General features: G+C 39.8%; 1 protein-coding gene across 1 annotated transcript in view; it reads left to right on the forward strand.

The window, feature by feature from the left end:
• The first annotated feature begins 726 nt into the window (after positions 1-726).
• LOC122163053 (follicle-stimulating hormone receptor) overlaps positions 727-22,726 on the forward strand; it is a 76,747-nt gene continuing 54,747 nt past the window's right edge. The window contains exon 1 of the mRNA XM_042823887.1: positions 727-926. Within this exon, the coding sequence (XP_042679821.1) occupies positions 742-926 (185 nt within the window). The 5' untranslated portion in view covers positions 727-741. The remainder of the gene's footprint in view (positions 927-22,726) is intronic.

Raw genomic sequence — 22,726 nt, forward strand, 5'->3', positions numbered from 1 at the left:
TGTGTATAGAATATTCATTCTGTTTATTTTCCAATGTTAAAATTAGCTCACTGGTCTCCAGAGATCATTTGGGTTGTGGTGTTTTCTCCTTTTGGATTCCTTTAAAGGTGGTAGGGAGGAAGAGAGACAATTCAGCTTGTGCATAAAGAAAAATAACAGTTAAAAATGAAGGTGTGTTATTTAGCTCTGGCTTCAGGGTTGTATAGCTTTTAACGTGTGAAAAAGATTATATACCCTATAAAATACTATATACACATATATATATATTTTGCCTAGGAGCAACATAAAAGCTAGGATTCTTGGATCTATGAAGGGGAGCATAAATACTACCTCTCTTTCAATGGCAAAAATGCCTGGGCTATAAGACATAAAAGTACTTACTTGTCCCTTAGTCTTATCACACAAAATGTGCAAAACATCATAGCTGAGATGGAAGGCTCCCTTTCCATTGTAGATACGCACTGCACCAAAAGCATTCTGGTTCATTCAGCTGGGGCCTGTGATTTCAATGATACTTAAAAATTATAATCTTAAGTATTAGGCAACAGTTTTGTCATGGAAAATCAGCCTCACTTCTCTCCATCCTAATGTAAGCCCATAAAGGATCTTTGACCATGAACTGAAACTTGCTGAGAAAGCATCTCCCACGAGTCACGTGTTCCATCTCAGCTTTTAGGGCGGACCTTCAAGGAAGGGCGTCTCTGAGTTGCGCTGTGAGGTCTTCACACTCCTTCCTTCTAGATGGAGGAGAAGGAGACAAATGTGAAGACAGAGATGTCCTTGGGTCTTACCTGCTTGCTGATTCTCCTGGCCAGCTGCTCCTGCTGCCAGCATCACATGTGCCACTGTGCAGGCAGGATATTCATCTGCCAGGAGAGCAAGGTGGTTCAGCTGCCTCGGGACATTCCCACAAATGCCACAGAACTGTAAGTAGAGGGAGGGAAGGGTGCAAGCAGCTCTCTTGCCAGCTTTTAACATAGCTGCTGCTTGGCAAGCCAACGGCTATGCTTGTAGGGGGTCAGTGGGGAACTTCACACCAGCTGTGGAAAAGCACAGTGCTTCCTTTGGCACTTGGTTAATTACAGCTTGAGGCTCCTCTCCCTTACTCTTATAATGCTCCCTTTCAGGTCTCTGTTAAGAGAAGGTGTAGTACCGTGTAATACAAAGTACAGACTGGATTTTAAACGGGATTCCTTTGTGCTGTGACAGCAACTTGAAGCTTTGTAGGATTTCTTTACAGCTTGCTCTCACACCATCAAAGCATGTTTGGGGCAGGCAAGTTTTACTACAACAACCTAGTGAGTTCTTCTGCCTGTGCTGCAGGGCCTTCCCAAAGGTTCAGGCTTACTTGCCAAGAAGCAGCTTATTGTTTTCTGTTCTGAAATCACAAAGGCAGTAAAGAAAGGACTGAGATAAGCTTCAGAGGACGATTCTCCTGTATCAGAGAAGCAGCGTGACTGACTTGGAGGGAGCTGGCTGTGTAAAGATACAGTATTGTATTACTTGAGGAAGAGTTTTGTTTATCTTAAAGCTTCTTGTTTTCATGAGCAGTACCGTATTGCAGCTGTTTTCTGTGTCACTGGCACAGGCAAGCAAGAGAAGTCATGCAATGTCATGCACCTGCATAAGCAATTGTTTTCCTTCTAATTTCTCTTAAAGCAGATTTTATTGCCCCATTGCCTACACCCACAGCTGTCTGGCAAAAGTGAAAGGAATGATCCTGGATAAATCCTTAAGTTTGGTGGGAGGATGCAAAGAAGAATGATACATTGGGAGTTGAAAAATACATCCCTATCTTGACCTCACAGACCACGCCATACCCCCGCTTACTGTCCCACAATTTTCCTAGTGCAGAAGTTTTGTTTTATTCAGAAGAAGCAGTTGTTTTGCTCAATGAATCAGTGGACTGCAATAGTCTTGGAGAAAATGCCTGAATTAGCCACAGGTCAGTAAAAGTTTAAATCATTCTCATGACTAGAGGGAAAAAAATCCATCTGTGAATTAGGTCATCTAGATTTTGGGCGAACCATGCTCCAGGCATACACTGCTAATTTTGTTTAATTTTGCTTTGATTGTTTCTTTAGATTACACAGTTAAGGTCTGCCTTCTAGGGATTGAAGAAAAAAAAAAGCAGTTTATAATTATTTCTGCAAATAAGCAGAGTTTTATATTGCCAAAACGCACCTGCTAGCAAAATGGGATTTGTTTCCAGCAGATCCTTGTTAACTTCGCTGGGGTTTGTTAAGGTTGTTAACTGCTGGTGTTTCAGCACAAGTGTGTGTTCCCTGAGGCAGGCTGACTGCAACGTCAGTGTGACTGAGAGCATCAGCTGCGTCCTCTCTTCTTGCAGTAAATATTGTACTTGGAATCTCTTGACTTGACTCTTCCCATTTACACCAACTTTTGTTTCCTCAGGAGGTAATTCTGGTCCTTGTAAACCAGTGTAGCCCGGGATTAATTTCAGCATAGTTAAAAAATTTGTACACAAATACTCTGTAAAGTATAGTGTTCATGAAACTAAAACCAGATGCATTGGCTGAGGAGTTTGGTCACAGATAAGCATTAGGTCTTCGTTCAAAATAAGATGGAAACTCTAGAAAAGTGCCTTCCTATGCACCTCTAAGCTGAGTGCCCAGTAGGGCTGTTTTCAGCAGACTGAAAAAGACCTCACCACTCCAGGTGCTGTTGCAAATGTACCGCTGGTAACAGCGAAGATGCTTTCTTCATATTTCTTTAAAACACTTCTAGGAATCAAAAGGGCTTTAGAAGCAGTGTGGCACCTGGAGGATAAATGGAAAAGCATCCTCTGCAGAACATGAACACAAACTTCTCCCTGCCAAGTACAGGTCCTGCAAAGTGCTTTGTTTCTCTAAGAACTCATTCTGAAAGTGCTGGATGTGGTTTATGGCTTGACGTGAAGGAGGGGTCTTCCGTTTATTTTAATCCTTTTACTCTCTGTTATGTGGTCATCAAGGCTTTCCTCATTTATCCTGGTGTCTTTCCTAGTTTTAGCTGTTAAAAACATGCACATGAAAGCACTGGAGAGAGAACAAAAGCTCTATAAAACTCCAGCACTTCTGCTTCCATGTGTTTCTGTTTCACTACAGTTATTTCTCAAGTTGGGACAGTGGCAAGCAGCTATGTTACACAGTAAAAAAAAAAAAACAACTCAGGTTGAAAATAAAGAATCCTCACAAAACAACCAGCTGTGATGCTGCTCTTTGCTGCAGCTGATTTTTGTGTGATTGGGTTGGGTTGGTTTGTTCTTGGGGTTTTTTGGTTTTTTTGTTTTGTTTTATTTTTTTGTGCTTGAGGGAGGTTTATGAGGTTTTTGACCTATTGGCCACTAACACACGCTGCTGCGATGTTTTTTCAGTTATTTCCTGACAGTGAGAGCTTATGCTCAGCAGGGAGTGTGAGCTTTGCAGCATGGGGTGAGAGCAGAGGCTCTGCTCCTGGCTCAGCACCTGCTTTAGCAAGGGCAGCACAGGCGGAATGTTTGCAGCTGCCATTTCCAAACAACGGCACACAGAGCAGGGATTGGAAGCCACAGGTTTCCAGTTCTGCAATGCCTGCTTTTTGCAAAAGCTCTGGAGAGGACTGCTGCACCTCTGTGTGTGTGCTCTGCTCCTTGCTTGTTTGAGATTCCTTTGCAGCTGGCTTGCCCCACGAGTTTGCAGGAGCAGATGGTTCTTATTAGCTGTTCTATTTTATAACCTTTCCTTGGAAGAAGAGTTGCAAAGGAATGTATTTTGGCTTTTCTATAGGTGGATAGGTATATAAATAGATAGATGGTGAACTTTTGACAAATACGTGAGGCTGTGGCTTACTGTACTGGGAGCAATCCATGAGCATAGAGAGGCAGAAAGTTCAGATGGGGAATTTAAGTTCATTTGTGTCAGAAGATTAACTATTATACTATAACTATTGTGCCTGCAGAGTGAGAAAGGGGGACAACTGATTCATCACCTGTGATAGCTCGCTCCTTGAAGAATTCAAGGAGTTTTAAGATGCTGTATCAAGCTTTGTAGACCATCCTTATTATTTACTAAGGTTTTGTTTAGTCCATAGAGATCTTGCTTTGAGAAAGTTATACAAATACAAACAGCTTGTTCTTTAATAGAGGGGATCCTTTCAGGAATTTATCAAAAGTCCTTTAAGCAGAATTATGTGTGTAGCAAATGGGAATACAGCTAGAGATGCTGGGAGAAACTTACTCATCTCTAACTGTACCCTTCCTTGCTTTTGAGCTTCTGATCTGAGTGCCTTAAATCACACTTACACTACCCCATGAAAGTAGAGAGATGTGGCCCAGCAGTTAGGTGTACCCATTTGGGCAGTAGAATATATCTCCAACAAAATAAAGCAACGGTACAGGGCAGCTTTGTAAGGGTAATGGAAAAGGGTTGCTTTGTCCAATTCTGCTTGCATTCCTACAGGGTTACGTGACAGAAATATTAGCATCAGTGTTTTGTCTGCATCTTATAATTGGTGTTATTTTTAAAAGGTATTAGGAAATCAAATTTGTTCATGCTGTATTCATTACAAGGAGAAACTGTCTCCAGCTTAGTTGATTTCCTTATTTACAGTTGCTTCTAAACATCACTGACACAATGATCAGTCCTTCTTAGCCCACAGCAGCCGGGAGAGGTGGACCAACAGGTGCCTTCTGCTTGCCTCTTTCTGAGCCATGGAAATGTTGTAAGAAACATCTCTGGAGAATGAAGGCTACTCAAAGAAACCTTGCAAATGGTGTTATTCAGCCAATTAAAAGTTCCCCCATGAGGAACTGTTTAATGTGTTAGTAAGCCAGAGGCTTCAGCCTGAGAATGCTGCCAGTTCTAGAAAGGAGTAGCTAAGATGACTGAAATAACTGACACTGGAGACAGCCCGTCATTTTGCACCCATCTGTCACAATGCTGCCTGAAAGAGAGGGAAATTGCAGGCAAAATTAATAAGAGCAAGCCTTGATCATAGTGTTTTGTACTTTAAAATACCTTCTCTATCTTCACTAACCAGTTTAGCCACTGGCAGAGCCGTTTAAATGTATGTTATGTAGAAGCCTTTCTCCCATGTATCTGCAAACCATAAACAGTGGGGTTTTTCTTGCCCTCTGCATAGGTGTTTTTGTACCACTGCTCAAGGTTATTTATTTTAGATTATCAAGTCAAGGCTGAGTAGGTGTCTGCCCACTAGAACTGTGGCTGCCTCGAAATAACAAGTTCTATGTTATAAACCAAGTGAGTCAGATGTGTTTCCCTGAGACACAAGCTATGAATGATGTGAATGGGAGCTGCAACACTCCCAGTGACAGCTGCAATTAGATTTTTGTTATGCTTTCACACAGAAGGTTGAAATTTTTAAGCAATTACAGCTCTTATTCAGGTGTTTATACAGGTGGATTGACCTTACTACAGAGTGTGGAGAGAAGAAACACAGCTAACAAAAAGACCTGTGAAGCTTTCAAGTGCATTATGCAGTTAATCAATAAATCTACACGTTATCAGACAGGGATGGTAATATTTGCACAGCAGAGCATTTTGTATTGTATGCTAACTGAAGCCACATTTTTAAAAAAACTTTTCCTTTTTAACCAGCATTACTTCTGTTAATGTAGAAAAAGTCTATGGCTAGTGTTACGTTCTTCCCTTTTCAAGTTTATGACCAGTTCACACTTTGAAGCTGAACACTCTAGAGCTTGGTGTGCAATCACCAATTGTACAGTGCTGGAGAGGTCCAGTGCATATGTTGGGTGTTGGGTTCTGTATTTGGTGTTTCCATTGGGAGGATAAAAAGAAATAAGCAGAGCATAAGAAGACAATAAAGTCTCCAGGAAGCAAGTGACACTAAAGAGGGATAATAAACCCTGTAGGGCAGATCCTCAGCTAGTATAACTTGCCAAGTACATATCTCTGTAAAAACATCCAGTTTTCACAGACTGAGAAGCATTTCAACATAGGGATGTGCACTGTGTGCAATACAAGGGGCTTTCATGCTGCACCATGCTCTGCTGGCTTATTTGTGGTAACGTGGCAATGAATACATGACTTCCACCTGACTTGTAATGACTGAAATGCATGATCTAGTCTGAAGATGTATAGGTGTGTACATGTGTATCTAAAGCATCTTTGAAATGGGAATGCATTCACTTAGAATGCTGTGGCCGTGTTTGACTTGTTATGTCACTAAGTTTTTCCAGGGAAACAGAGTGAAAGACAAGACTTGTTTTTTTGTTTGCATATGACACTGAGACTTTACAAAAGGTCTCAGCATGAGCCCTTGGGGTCAGCTATGGAGACTCCTGCTGCACAAATCTAGACTTTCCAGCAGCTTCTGTCTGGTTCCCTGTGAGGCATAAATTTGCATCCAGCTCCATCTGGATTCTCTGCCTGTTCAAACAGGTATCCTTAGGACAGAAGGTGTTTCTGCTGTTCTCCAACCAAACCAATGGTTTTACTCTTCACTCTCTTAGTTGTTACTCTGAAGCATTTAAGTCATACAACGTGACTGTCACATGCACGTCTTCATTGTAGGAGGTTTAAAAAGATTCCAGTTTAGAAAGAAAAACTTACGTAGGCACTGGCTTGTGATCTCTGAGATCCATAATTCGTAAAAAGGCAAACAATTCTTTGGAATAACAAAACCGAGGAGAGAAATATTGGTTAGGGACCTAATTGATGAGGAACTTTCCTATTCTTCGTCTGTCTTTTTGTGTTTGTGTGGATTAGAAAAATATTTACGGTAAAAATGATGCTCAGAATCAAAGATTTGTATAAAAATCAACTGGTAAAGCACATGTTTACATTTACATTAGCTGAAACACTGTCCTAAGCACAAAAAGAACTGGGCTTATGTCACTTCCCAGCAGATGAATGGGGTTCCTGGTATTTCTCATCTCTGTGTCTCAAAATAAAGTCTCCCAGTTTGACATTTTAGACATGACCTGTTTTACATCTACTTATAAAGAATCATAACTTGTTTATTGAATGGCATTAATATCAGTGTTTTTTTCTAAAGCATTTGGAAAATTGAACATAGCCATTTGTAGCTGTTGTGCCTCTTTCTTTTGTCTTGAACAAGATGTCTGCATCTTGGATGTGTCCCCATTCAAATCTCGTCTCATTTAATTATATCCTAGAAGAGTTTGCTGGTAATGTGATTTGTAAGATGTGAGCTGGTAGGCACCAAGGTTGAGCAAGAGAGTTCTGTTAAGGTCAGAAATGGGTAGCTTTCAAATTAAAATATGGTTAAAAGGGAGAAGTTGTTAATTTTAGGGGACATAATAATGAAGGATATAGATCCATCTTTTATCACTCTGATAAAAATATGGATTAAAATAGCAGGTATGAAGAATTCTGAATTCACCAGTGTCTTGCAGCAGCCAATTTTCCTTTGCTCAGAATGGTGTGTCTTACCCTTCAGTCATAAGGAGCTCAAGGTGTTTATGCTGAGGTGGATGCAGAAAGGTGAGTGTTTGTGCCTCATGTTCCAACCCAACAGGGAATAAGCTGCTGTGCTGTCGGTGTCACGAAGCCATGCAGAGCTCCTCAGTTTTCTCTCTGTGTGTGTTTGTCCATGCACTGCACCTTCAGCTCCTCGCTCTAGTTTATAAATGACATTTGGGGAATTTCAGTTAATCATTTTCTGGATCTGGCCTTCAGCAAAGTTATACCAGCACTACAGTACTGAATAAATAAATAAGTCTTGTTAACCCCTTCAAACCTAAGCCATTTCTCTTAAAACTTTACCAGTGGTATTTTGTGATGTATGTTGAAGATTTCCATTGGAAGGTGATTCCAAAAGTTCCCTGCTTAATTCTGCAATTATTCACCCATTAAATGTGTCGCCTGATAGGCCTGCAGGAGAAAGTCTACTGCACAGCTTGAGGGTTTTCTTCCCAGTAGCCAAGGAGGGTCTCACTGAGCTGGGAACATTGCTCAAAACATTAGGTATGTGGAGAGCTTAGCTTAACAAGGATGGAAAATAAGAGAATAGATGAGGGATGCTAAAAAAACAGGCAGTGTAGTCATATCAAAGAAGATCTCCAGTGAATATACTGTCTTGAGGTGAATAACTGCTCTAAGTGCCTGCAGTATATATATGGAAGGGGGTCCAGTGAAACTGAACCAAATTACACAGTGTAGCAAAGAGGAACAAACTCAGTCACCTCACTGAGGAATGGAAGAAACACATGTAGAGCTCCCTGTACTTTATACGGTCTCCTCTAGCTTGACAGCTTTTTATTTAGTTCTCTTAACTTTCCTGAGTGTCCTTGTGCAGGCAAGCTGAAAGATAATTGGGATAGGTTCACAGCTAATTTAAATCATCATAGCTTCATTAACTTCAGTGGCAAGAGCTGAGTTCGTTTTCACTGTATGGCAGTGGCGTTGCCAGCAGTGTGTTTGTGGTGGCAGTGGGTTGGCAATCTATTTGTGTGTGCTTTTGTTAAACAGGACTCTTTGGGCACAAAATGCAGGTATTGTTTTTCATAATGGCGTATTAGTTTTATGCTATGAGAGGTGAAACTGTGGTAGGAAAAGTCACTTTCCTTTGTTTAAGATATTGACCTTTCCAGGCAGAGCCTGCAAATTATTTCTCAGCCTCTTCCTACAGTTTGATGAGACTGCTCTTATTATCAGTGAAATGCAAGTCTTTAAAATGAAGCTTATTCCAAATTATAGGTCAGAATCAAGCCTGGATTTCATGTAAGAGTGTAGAAAAAAATATTTATTTTAATTGTCTTGCATAAATTATAATAAGGAGCCCAACTGCTGCCTTTCTTTTGGTGCAGCTTCTTTCTTTTTTAGCATGTAGGGACAGGCAAGCTTGTGATTTGTTCTTTTTATTTAATGTTTTCTTCGAAACATCCTCATGCACTTTGGGAGCTCAGTCTGAAATATATGGATGCTTCTTATCTTTCATTACCTTATCAGGCCAGTTTGATGCATTTGTTCCTAGGTAGCCAGAAGAGAATTTACAGCTTTATTACATGCAAAGGGAGATATGTTCCTGCTTCAAATGAAAACTACCTTCAATCCAACCATGCACAAACTACTCCTTGTTTTTCATTGATATGTTTCCATAACTTTCAGGCTTTCTGAACCCATATTTTTGCCTGTACTGGCTAAATAACGCTCTATCTTTAACACATTCTAAATTTGATAAGGTCAGGGCAGCCTGGACTTTGAACGTGCTGTTGCTTGGTGTGCTGCGAGCTGAAGCTTTCCACTCTGTACACCATCTTATCTACACAAGAATGCAGTTGCTAGTCAGCATGTTCACATATTTTGCCTAGAAATCCCATTTTGTGAAAGCCTACGCAAGACTGTCCTGGTAACTTTCCTGGTGACCTTACATTTCCCTATATGAGGGAAATGTGGATCTGATTTCTGTTGTGATGCTTTTCGTACACAATCTGTGAATCTTCAGTGGTTTTCCAAAAGCTCTATGCACATGGATATTGGGTGGGGAAAAAAAATCCAAGTTTTCTGAGTTTGTTGCACCCTTTGTTTGAGTGGCATAAGGAGGGCATGTGTGTTAAAGTGATGCTGAGCAAACATTTTTCGATTTGAAGTGGTAATTAGTTATGTTTAATAAGGATATGAAGTTAGTCTGTGAAGATTGGAAAAGGAAGTAGAAAAAGTGGTGTGTACTTTGGTATGGTTTTCTTCATTAAAGGGGATTGTCATGTGGGCAGATTAGGGATTTTAGCAGTTTTCTGTAATAAACCAGAGTCTTTTATTGGTTGTATATTCTGTGCTATACCTCACATTTAGAAATGATGCCCGGTGTAACAGTCTTGCCCACATTGGTTTTGAGAACTGTGGATTTCTGTGCCGACTTTTGCTTTGATTTCTTTTTTAACTTACACAATTGCATACCATAAATAAATCGGGCTGTTGCCTTTTGTAGCCCAGTAAACATGTTGGAGGACATGCTATTTAACAGGAAGCACTCAAATCTAAGAGAGCAAAAACAGTCATCTATTCAAGAAAGAAAACTTAACTCCAGTAGTGGGAGTTACAACCCATGCTGTATTCTCTGGCATTTCCATCCTCACAAGTGCAGAAAATGAGCACAATCAGCCAAATCCCTTTTCTCCTTCTTTAACTACTGGGAAATAATCAATGCTGAAGTCTTTTCTTAGAGCCTAGTCTCACAGCTGGAATATTTATGGTATACAGAAATTTCTGAGCAAGCAAGGTGTAAGCACAGAGTCTGTAAATCTCCTCACCTTGCAACCCCAGTACTGTTAGGAGGCATAGGTTTGATGCTGAAAAACTTGCTTCATCCTTGAAGTTTTCTTTGGCCACTAAAGATACTATGGAAACCTTTTGTTGTTGTTGCTTTGGCAAGTGGAGAGTCATAAAAGAAGTACAGATTGTGTAAGAAAATGACAGCAGTACAAGAAATGTCCCAACAGGACGACTCTCTAGGTGGAATTGCTGGTTTGGAAAAATGTCCATTGTATCTGAATCCCAGGAGTTATAAATCTCCTATTTGCAGTATATTGTTGCCATGGTGGTTGAAGACTAGACTATGTTCTTCATGGTAGTGACCCCTTAGAGGAATACCCTACAAGAAAATGTAGAATTTCATTCCACAAATATTTGTACACATCCTAATTGCTTTGCCCAAGCAGCTCTGTTGCGTTGCAGTGGGACAAATCATAGGTGTGGAACTACCCATCTGTATGTATTTGCAGATTCAGGACTTTCTACTATTGCACTGCACAGAAACAACTCCAAGGAAAAATAAAAAGGTTTCTGAAAGTACAAACGAAATACAGACCTGATAAAATGTATTTAAAGTCGTGAGTTGGGATTTTAATGATTTTAGTAAGGTGCACGGAGATGTTGGGATATTCTTAGTGTTTGCAAAGATTTCTGTAAATATTAACAGATTTCACAGCGTTCCTTTTAAGTAGCTAAAATACAATTTTAATAATTTCAGAAATGGTAAAGCTATAAGGTGTAAAAGACAGGTCATTTCCCAAGTTACAGGGTAACAGAGGGAATCAGAGGGGCAGCTGGGACTACAGCCCCTTCAGGATCTTATTCACCAGACCACAATCCTGTGGCAATGTATTCCCATGCTCAAATAAACAAAAAATATCTTGCACACTCATATTGCTTTCTCCTAACTTTCTTACAATGAAAAGCCTTTATGCTCAGCAAAAAGAAATGGCTGTTCTTTTGAATCTAAGTAGTGAGTCATAACTGCTATTTTTGTAGCTTTCCAGCAATGCACATGCAGTTTCAGGGTGTTTTCTCATCAAATACATTATTGCTATCATAGTACTGCTGCATCATCATGTGTCCACATGTGTCCAACCTGTTTTTCACCCTGTGAACCATATATCTGCCCAAGCCATGAGAAGGCACTTTCTTCAAGAGCATCCACTGAGGAGTACTTTCCCTTTTGGTCATACTGGTGTCTTGTTCTGGCAGGGGCAGCCTTGTAGCTTCAGGACTGTAGACTTGCAGCAGTTATTGCTTGCCATTTTGTTTGTCTGACAGAGGTGTGCATACTGTCTGGGAGAAGTGCTCCATTGCGGAGAGTCTTGGTCAAGGCTTTGAGAGAGTTTTTTTATTTTTATTTTTTAATCTGTCAGATTGCCAAAAGGTGGCCTTGGTTCCAGGTATAGATTCATGTTTGGTGTCCTCCGGGCTGAAGGAACGTAATTGTGGTTATCAGCTAAAATAGGGAATGAGGCAGGGACTGCTTCAGAAGTTCCTGCTCTCATCTGCCCAAAGATATTTTGCATTCCACAAAAACCTCACTAAGCTCTGCTTTGGAGGGAAAGCAGGCCATTGTATTTATTAGCAGTGCTAATAGCCTTGCTAGCTAGAATACATCTCTACAGTGTTAATGGTAGAAAGGAATGCATACATTTCTGTAGTGCATGACATGCTTGTATCCCAATTTTATGAACAGCTTTAGGCTTTAGCTTATACTGTACAGACAGATTCAATGTTTCGTTTGTCCAAACTCTGGATTCATGTGGGCTTTTGATCCTAGAAGCCCACAAATCCATAAGGCATGAATCTTCAATATATTGTTAACTACTTTTCCTAAAGCACTCCAAAGATTGAAAACAGCGTACCTAGGCTATATAGAGGCTGAAAGTTCACCTTGGGCATTAAGAATAACATCACTATGGGAGTTTCTATGGCACTGAATCCTTCCAACAGCAGTATCTGTACTTCAGTAGCTGTTGTCACAAAATCCAATGGCTGTGCTACTGTGCTAGCATGCCTAACAGCATGCTTCCAAATTATGCTTGGCTTATATGTTCACCCAAATGGTTATTTAAAAAGAAAACTCCATGAATCTTATTGAGGAGATGGTGGCTGAAAATACTTTCTGGGTGGAGGGGCATGGGAAGGTGTCAAATCAATGGCTAACAGTTCCCTGCCATCTTAATGCTGAAATAGCAATATTCTCTATGTTAGAGGCTACCTATGGCAGATAAAGCAGATGATACATCTGTGAATTTCGGGGGATTATCCTTGAATGAAGGAGGCAGGAATATCAAAAAGCATACACAAAGGCAGACAATATGTCAGTTGTTTCTTTCTGTACGTTCATTGCATAGTTACTTTTTTTGCAATTCAGTATATGGACCCTAAATATTCGTTTGATGAATGATAATAGCAGTAGCGCTTTTGCCAAAAGCAGCACATAGTAATTTTTAAACACTGCAGTCAAATAAACAAAGCCCTAGGAAATAAACGTTCTTTACAACTGTCAAGCTCAAAGCAAATGTCCATTTTCTCATCACCACAAAGTGTGCCTTCATCTGAGAAAGTGGGAGAGAATAGCCAGAATCACGCCTGTTATTTTCACAAATTATTTTCAGGAATAGATATAGATGTTACATTTAAAAGGGAAGAAAAGGGGAAGAAAAAGTGATTGGGTAGCAAGATGAAATTATCAGAAATGCTGAAATACTGAGCAATATGTGTAACCCAGCAGCTTAAGAGAGAGCAATTAGTGGCACATTTTATCAGTGATAAAATTCACTTATTCTTTCATTTTTTGTAAAACTGTCTTTAAATTAAGAGACCTTTCACCATGTAAGACATTTAAAAAAGAAAAAAAAAGAAAAAGGCGATTGTGTAAAGAAGCTGTAATTAGAAGTTTTAAAGTGATGATACAGACCTTTGAAATGGATCTGAATATACATAATGATTCTGGAAGGGTAAGTGTGAGACTTAACAATGACGTTTCAGGTTTGGTGGTGACACTGACCGTCATTTCTACTAGCCCAAAGGCAAAACCAAACATAGTTAACCAAGTCTCTTGCAGCGGATTCCATCAGCTAGATAAGGTGTGCAGCACTTAATGTGCAGTACATCTGCTGACTGTGGATGTCACTGGAGAAGAATGTGAGGACAAGTCATTCTTTCATTATGGACTCTGATCAGAATGATTCCATCTTTGCATAGACAGATTATCATTATGTTGCTGATTAGTTAGCCTCTGTTCCCACTATTCAAGCTCATGCATTTGGTAAAAGGTCTCTTCAGTACCCACTGAAAAATCAGTGGAGAAAGTCCCATTGATTTCTATTGGATTGTGCAATATTGTTGGGCCTGGTCTTCTAATGCATTGCTTTAATACTTAGTAATCAATATTGAAGCATCAACTAATGAAAGCCAAGGAGTCTTGGCAACATTTCTCTCATACTACTTCTGAATAAATGTGTATATAAAAAGAGAGTATTAGACAAAATGAAGTCACTATACAATTTATACTCCTTTAATTACCTTCTGTCACAGCAAGTTATCATTACTTTTAATTAAGCAAATGTCTTTGGAGTGGTGAGATGTGCTGCCTCATACTTTGCGCCTGCTGGAAATGTTTATTTCTGTATTGAAGCTTTAATACGAAGTGTCAGGGGGATAGAAAGAGAGTAGAGGTTTCAGTATCAAATATATTCAAAATATTTGTGGGGCTTGCAGTTAATCACTGTCGTCTTTTGTCAGGGAAGTTCCCTGCCTTCTGCAATGGCACTGCTTGCTATAAAACATGAAATCTGCTTCTGATGGAAATGTAATAAAAACTGCTTATAGATCTAAGCCGAAATTTCTGTCAGATATTCAGTGTTATGTTCTTGAAGATTAAAACCTCTTTGAATATTTATTTGCAAGGTGTCCGGCTATTCTAGATCAGCTTTGAACTATCACTGGAGTGTGTGAATGATGCTCAGTAGTACATCTGTCACATATTCCATTATAATAAGGTTATTATTCCCCTTTCACTGTTTATCTATAATTCAGCTACAGCAATGAAAAAGACTCTTATGTACTATATGTGGGCACAAAGCCCGTGTAACCAATGCAAGCTTTTCAGCCAGAGGATGAAAGGGAGTTAGTGAAGGTTATCAGTGCCAGGCATTGTTCTCACACCTCTGGGGTGTCATGCGGTGTGCCAAAAACCTCTTCAGTTACACAGTATTTGTTTAAATAAATTCACGGCTCTTCGTTTGGACTTGGCTTAACTTTAATAAGAAGGCTATATTGAAAGGGGGAAAAGTAGTGTTTTTTTATTTTTTATTTTTTATTTTTTTTTTGTTAAGTGTTTTAGTTTTCTGTGCTGCACTCACGTTAATGCTTCGGTGTTTGTGTTAAAAACTTTGCAATGAATAAGTAGCTCATGGTGATGTCCTTTTGCTAAACAGTATAAGCACTCACATCCAGACCCAGGGTTGGTGACCTGGAGCTCAACTGAGATTTGAAAAGCTGTTTGGAGCTGCAATGTGCTTTTCCTCAGCTTCAGTATGGGGGAGGAGGCCACTATTAATCAAAATAAGCTTGTGTGAGATAGGGTCATCGCCCTGTTACCCAGAGAAGGAAAGCAGCTGGGATTCTTCATTCTTTCCTGTCCTTTTAGGGGAGATCAGAGCATGTTGTGTACCAGCAGTATCTCTGAGCTGTACCCCTACCTTGCTTTGATAGAACTGGTGACCAGCCCTTGTTGTGAGCAGCAGTGTGTCCGGGTGATTATGTCCAACACAGAGTAGGAATCATTTGCTGATATGCTCCTTGGTCACCTGGCTCTGGAGCTTGTAAGCTCAGATTGACCTAAGCAGTCCCTGTGTAAAGCAAAGCTCCTATGCAAGAAACAGAAATGAAGAAAGCAAGCTATTCAGGTGCAAATCCCTCATGCTGATCAAACTTAATTCCTTCTTGCTCCCCTCTGGTGGATAAACGTTGGCCAGCTTTTTGGGTGAGAGGAAACTTCTAATCCCAACAACCCTTCCTAACCTAAGCTAACATACAAAAGGACACATTTTCAGAGAGCTGAACAAAAATACTTCACTTCTGCATTTAATTCCACATGTAATGAAGGATACTTTGTGCTCCTTTGTCCATTTAGTTCTGTTCTCCCTGTAGATTTCTGCTTTCACTTCCAGAACGAAGAATTCATATTGTACTTATTTATTTTCCCTGTAGAGGAAAAGAAAAAGAAAAGGAAACTATGTTTGTGTTTGGATACCCAGAAACATTTATAGCTCTGCATCCAGCTCTGTGTACAGCTGTTCTGAGAGAGATACTAAAAAGCTGCAAGAGGCTTCTTGTGCCACCTTATCTCCTTCAGACAAGAGAAGAAACCCCCTGGCTTATAATGATAAGCTACAGCCTTGATCGATTTGATCTGTGCTTTTGTCCTTCATCATAATTTGAGCTATTGATTCTATTTATTAAAACTAATTCAAGGAACATAAACCCTGAGTGCTGTGCTGTTCCAGATCAGGCTGCTCTGGGCAGTCTGATCTGAAGCTAATCCATTCACCGCTGATTTATTTTCATTCTGTTTTCAAGCAGAGTTCTGTTCTGTGTCCTTACTTTTTTCCTCCATCTCTCTCAGCAAAAAAACCACCACCACCACCACCACCAACAAAAAATTTAATTTCACACCTCCAGTGGGAGCAGTGTGATCTGGATTCCTTTTTCTGATATGCAGAGTGAGCTCAGGAAAGTTTCTCTGGCTCATATTTGTGCAAGTTTTTACATGGAAGGAGGTGAGGAAAAATTAGAGAAATAGTACAGCAAATGGGTCACAGTAAGCCTTTAAGCATCAGGAGAATTACAAGGCCAAGTCTATTCCAGTTGCTACTGTCACTTCTTGGTAGAAAATTCAGGGTTTTGTGGGTGTTTTGGGAGAGGACAATTTGTAGTGTCCGTGGGTGGTGAGCTGAGGCAGAGATATTGTCCATTGGTCAGTAGCTTGCTTCTTAAAGCACCTATGTATGAGAAAAGAAACTCCAATCTCATTTAGTTCCTGATTCCCTGGCTATTTTGCAGCAGATCATGTACTGCAGTCCAATATAATGAGCAGGAAGCAGAAATCTTCAAAGAGAAATGGTTTTGAGGAAACTGTTTTGGTCTGGAGAGAAAAGAAAGTAGAGATTGAAGGGACTGTAAGAACTTGAAATTTCACATTGGCAGCATATTTCCCCTGGCTTTAAAAAGATTAGCAAAATGACCTCAAAAAACTTTGTGGAAAGCTGAAGTGTTCTTTTAATATTTTCATTATTGAAGAATGCTGAAGTGTTCTGATGGAATTTATTTTTAGAAATATGTTGTAGAGCCAATTCTTTGGAATGAAATAAAAGTCCGAATGAGATGCTGAAAGCATTAACCCTGATTCAGTTTTACCTTTTGATGTGCTGGCAGAGGGAGGGCAGTAATCTTTTAATTGTTTTAACCTAAGGAGCAACCTTTTCTTCTGTGAGATACAAACACTTGCTCTAACTGCAAATATCAGAGAAAATTTCAACACTTCAATGAGACAGAGATCACCTTTTCCCAGTAGTGTTAGAACGAGTGTTGTTTGCTGATGTGAGCATGTCAAATGGTGAGTCCCATTTTGGCAGAGCCATCCTATGCTGGCTGTGTTGTGGTGGTGGTTTTTTTTGCTTTTCTGATGTGCATCTCAGTGGAGAGAGAGGTGTTCCTACAACTCTATCTGGCTCAGGCACACCTTGAGTGGTGTCATGTTTTGGTAGTCAAACTTCTTCTCGTGTTTTACTTACATGAATCTATACATTTCTTCATCTACCACCAGCAGTATCCTGTAGCAAAATGCTCCACAGCTTAAATAAATGTGCAAAGAATGAAGTCCTTCCATTTTTGCAACTTTTTATCCAACTCTTGTCTTACTGTTCTGGTAATCATGGACAGTTGTCATCTTGCTCCTCACTCCATTCCTAGATCATTTTTTATGGTTTTCAGGCCTTGTGAAGACCTTTGCAGGATGCCATTCATGACCTTCCTTCACTTTACTAACTCTTACATCTATACTTGTTTCTTCCAGTTGGGTGTTATCCAATTTTACATAAGTTATCTAGGAAGAGGACAAAAACATAGGTTACACTCACTAAGGTTATGTATTGGCATGACTGCTAACGTCTTTCCTAGGGGGTCTTTCATAACCTGCAGCTGTTCCATGAGCAGGTCAAGTTTCTCCCGTCTTGATTCCATCCTCCTGTCACCATCTTGAACAGGACTATGTGCATTTAGTATTTTAAAGTGCTCTACAGAGGTCTCATGTTTGAACAGCACTCTGAAGGTGAAAACACAAGGCATACCTTTATCCTGAATATATGATTTGTGGTCAAGCTGACATCTTTCTGAAACAACAGTAAATGCTTTCAAATTCACTAAAGATCTCATCTTGACCCTAGTACAAGATTTTCACTGTGTATTACTGGGAAGAGACATGTCAATATTAAATGAGATAATATAGTTAGTGTTTGTAAGGATGGTGGTTGTATCTGTTCAGGTTCATCATTGTAATATCTGAAGGTAAATCCCTGTTTATTAGAAGTTCAATAGATAAACTCAGCATTTGCATTGGTGAGCTAGCCTTCACTAAAATAATGAAAAATATTTTTTATTTTATTTTAGTACAAGAAGAAGTAATAAGACTCCTTGTTTCGTCATTTATTTCTGTATTTCAAATCAGTGATGTCTATGGAGAAGAGATCTCAATAACTGAGAAAGACTGTGAGGGAGAAAAGAAACTGTCAGGGGAGTGGAGAATTAAATTGGAAAGAGCTATCCATCTGCAATTCATATCTCTGTGAATGTTTCCCTCAGCAATAGCTAATAGATGAACTGAGAAAAGTTCTTGTCATGGAAACTGGGCAGCTAGAAAGAGTACCAGTGACCTGAAAATATATCGTGAGCTATGACAGTAAACACAAATGTTTGCTGGACATAAAATGTGCTAAGTATGTCAGTCAAGTAGAAGACCTCATCTTGGCCACTGTCTGTGCGGTGCAAAGAGTATCCAGGCTCTTTTATGCACACAGGAACACACTGCTCAGACTAATCTTGTTGGTGCTCGCATGTTCAGTGTGCTGTGTCCTTATTTCTCTTGCACCAGCAGCAGCACAATCAGGAGCCAGCTGCTGCCTCCTGGCAGCAGTCAGCTGGGACATTCAGATCAGAGGAAGGCCTGACCAGAGGGCATGAACGATGTTTTGTGTCTTTGTATGGTGCCAGACTAAATGAAAAGTGGGATTTTTCAACTTTTCCACTTCTGGTGGTGGTTATTTCAAAACATATCTGAAATGCAAATGTACAGTTTGTTATGTGAAAGGATGGAAATGCCCCACTCACCAGAGTGAGACATGGGATCATATGGCATTAGGCCAGCATATTTCTGTATGAACTGTGTCAGCACAAGTCTAATTGGCGGCTTGAGAACAGTGGAGGATGTGCTGTTCATATGCTTCCTGGTTTGGAAGTTGCTGTTTTCCCAAAAACTGCCAGTTGAGTTAGTTGTGTTTGGTGCTCATGATGCTTTTTGGAAAGTATATATAGCATATATTTGATAGGAGAAAGGATATTTGCTTTTAAAATGCTCACACTCATATCCAGAGGAAAAAGATAAAAGTATGATCAATTTTTCAGGTGCTGTTCCTTAAATGGCTTCTGACCACTCTGGTATCTGGGAGAATCAGGTATTTCATTGCAACTTCAAACAAGCTTTTGTGTATCCAAATAAATGTAAATATTTGGTGGAGATTCTCTTTCTTATTAGGCTGTGTGTGCTAGTTAAGCGAAGTAACAATGAGACACTTTTCTCTGTATTTTATTATTTTATGTGATTTCAGCTGTGTTCCACTAAACAAAGTAGGTATTTTGCTTATGAGACTATGGATAAGGAAGATTAAAAGCATGATACTTGACAGCCTATAGAGCTGACCGATTGTTCATTCAGTCGTATGAAGCTAAACAAGTGGAGTGCTGGATTCTGTGGCTGGAAAAGGGCAACCCGAGATGTATGTACAGACTGGGAGATGAGAGGCTGGAGAGCAGCCCCATGGGGACGGATCTGGGGGCTTTGATTGATCACAAGTTGGTGAAGGATCTAGGTGAAGAGGGCAGTGAGCATGGAACAGCCTGCCCAGGGCAGTGGGTATAGCTCCAATGCTGGAACTCAGAGAGTGTTTGGTTAGTGCTCTCAGATATAGGGTTTGGGTTTTTGGAAGAAATGTGTGAATCCCTTCCAACTTCGGATATTCTATGATTCTATGATCTTTCTAATGAATTAATCAGGCAAGATAAAGAGACAAAGGCAAATTATTTATTATTTTGCTAAACAGTGAAGGATCAGCAATACATTTTGCAGAAAACTTTCTGTTTGAAGAGAGTTTTGTCTTTAGTAAAAAATCCAACCCAGAACTTGCAGGATTTTGTCTGTGGATAATTTATTTCAGTCAATAAAAATAGCATCATGTGTGGTGAGCGTGCTGACATAGCAAGTCCTGAGGTCTTCAGGATGGAAACGCTACACACAAAGGGTACCTATCACCTTTCTTGTATAACCTGTACCGATGAACAAACCATTGTTCCTCTCCCTGCTGAGGAGTATGATCTATTTTAACTCATTCCTGGGACAGGAATAGAGCTGTGTGTGAGCGAGATGTCTATTTTTGCTCCAAATCAAAAGTGGGAAGAAAGTTCTGAAGAAGACAATACATACAAAGCCCCCCATCTGCTTGGACTGTAGACATTTTCCGTCACCCTGTTTGCCTTGACAAGTTGCCCACAGGAAAGAACATAAAGTAGAACACACTGTGGAAGAAGAACAAAATACCCAGGACTTGTGCAGTGCTCCTAATACTAGGAAAGTATTCAGAGATATTAATATGAATAGACACGACAGAGAGAGTTTGCTCAGAGTGAATGAATTTTTAATGGCTCCTCACCATAAAGATGGTTGTAGATATTAAGGTCACTTTTCAAGGAAGTAGTATACATTTCTCATGCTGTATGTTTCTCAAAGGCGTATGTGAGTAAGCAGGGAGAACAAGCGTGTGCTCTCCGAATGTAGTGTAGTGTCTCCCAGTATAATCAATACTAATAAAGTGCAGCTATTTGTAAAAATAAAGCAAATGCTGTTTTCTGTAAGAGAGACAGAATAACTTCATTCAATTAAGTTATTTATCTTACACAAAACAGTTTTCACTGCATGCCATTGGCGTTAATAGGAGCAATTTTGGCTGAGTTTTCAAGCGTACTGTTGGCATTTTTTGTGGGCAACTCATTCTTGACAGTTAAACCCTTTTTGGATGAGGGTATGCTAGCTGCGAGTCTGTTCTCTGAATGTAAAGAGGACTTGTTTGTTTTTGCAATTCATACTTGGTGGCAAATCTTTATTCTCTGTGTGTCTGTACTGTGGGAACCAATGTCTCTGTGTCAGAGGGTGTTCTGCAGTCATTCTACTCACGGGATGTCATTTGTGTTTGTTGCGTCTGCTGCACATTGCTGCTTTGCATCTAAATCTTCACAGTGGCATTTGTCAGACACTTTGCAAAGTGAGTTGACGTATCCAGGCAACTAGCCTGGATAATCACAACTCTGTAGAACTCAGTTCCTCTCCGGCTTTATCTCAGTGTAAAGCATCTCAGCCTAATGAGATGGAGAATTTAGACCTAGTGAGGAGCATCGAACGTCTCAGGCTGAGCAACAGTATGCTGTTTTATCTCTTTTCCTGACTGTGATTCTTGCGTTTTACTTTTTTCTTCATCTTTTTGATTATTTTTTTTTAAAGCCCCCAGCATCCGAATTCATCCCACTCTATTCAAGCAGAGGCATTTAAAGTCATTTTGAAGGTTTATATTTAACTGCCTGAATGTGTGACCTCAGAAAAAAGTTATCTGCAGCACAGTACGGGTATGTTACTGAGGACAGTGCATGCTTTGTCCAGAAATGGAAAGTGTATCAGTGCTGAGACTAAACATACTATGGTTTTTTTTGGAAAACTAAGAAGAAGAGGAGAGGAGTAAGCTTACAAGTATGTTTCTTGATCATTTTTGCAGTCATGTAGATTAACTGATGCTTTCTTTTTTTAAATATAATTCTGTGTCCTTCCTGATCTCTCCTTATTCCCTCTTAACTGCTGAGGGGCACATCATGCAGCTTATTAGCTGACCTAAGTGGGAATCTGGGTGTAAAGCAACCCCCACAGCAGCTTTTCTGTGAACAGCATTACAGTTCTGTCAGGGAAAAGAGGTCCTCAGCAGTGCAGGCAGAGATGTGCCTTGTTTCTGTTATGGTATGATGGGTGCCTCACAATGGAATGCCAATGGAACATCAGCTGTAGGATCCTAAAATGCCTTCCTTCAGCATTTTGTAGTCAGGTGGAATTATTTTGCCTAGCAAATATTCAATGCTATCACCATTTTGAATGGAAATGCCGTAACTTCTATTCATTGTACTTGTAAATCAAAATACAAAAGGGAATTGGTTTTAAGGGACACCATTTGTAAAGATTAAAGAGTTATTTTTCATATGCAGCTGCACGTGTTGCCTTTTAAAGTCAGACCTTCAGAGTAGAAAGGCATTACTAATAACCGTATCATCACAGTTCTAATTGTATTTACTTTCTCTGTACATTTCACTGTTTAATAGTGCATAAATGAAAATATTTTCTTTCTCAGAGGTGGCTGCTTCCTTTACTGTTAGGCCTGGCATGATTCCTGAGTTGTGTACCTGAAAGGGCATCATGCTCTCCCCCAGATTTATTGTGCATTTTTCATTTAAACGTAAGAATAGTGTGACTCTGCTATCTTTAGAAAGTACACAAGCTTGCATGCAGCTATAATGCCTTATGCTTTGTGAGTTTCACCCTAATAGCTTCTTGTAAAATTTTAATGTTTCATCAGTTTACTTATTGCTATCTGTAGAAACAGCCGTAAAAAGATTGCTTCAATTTCTTCCATTTTGGTGGAGTTAGAAAGACAAAAAAAGAAAAAAGAAAAAAGAAAGAAGGATGAGTTTTTTATTATGATGCTGAAACTCAGGAGCTCTGGCTTCAAGCCCTGACCCTCTGACAAATTTCCTTTGTGGTCTAAGGAAATATCTTCTGGTTTGTATTTGTATAGCAAAGGCAGATGTGATCAGTTTTCTTGAGAATTAAGGGGAAAGGTGCCAGGATACTTGTAAGAACTTCTTGTACCCGTTTCTCTTCAAGTTCTGAATTGACTTAACTTTTCGTCAGGGCCTGATGTCTCCTTTAAAAAAATATTAACTAGGTGTTCCAGTATTTGAAGGGAGCTTATCACCAGGAGAGGGAATGACATTTTATGAGAGTGGATAGTGACAGGATAAGGGGGAATGATTTAAACTGAGGACAAGTTTAGGTTAGATATTAGGAGGAAAGTTTTCACACAGAGGGTGGTGATGCACTGGAACAGGTTGCC

This window comes from Centrocercus urophasianus, unplaced genomic scaffold (assembly GCF_019232065.1).
Source record: "Centrocercus urophasianus isolate 14NV4802_14NV808 unplaced genomic scaffold, USGS_Curo_1.0 seq_10, whole genome shotgun sequence".
Classification (NCBI taxonomy): domain Eukaryota; kingdom Metazoa; phylum Chordata; class Aves; order Galliformes; family Phasianidae; genus Centrocercus; species Centrocercus urophasianus.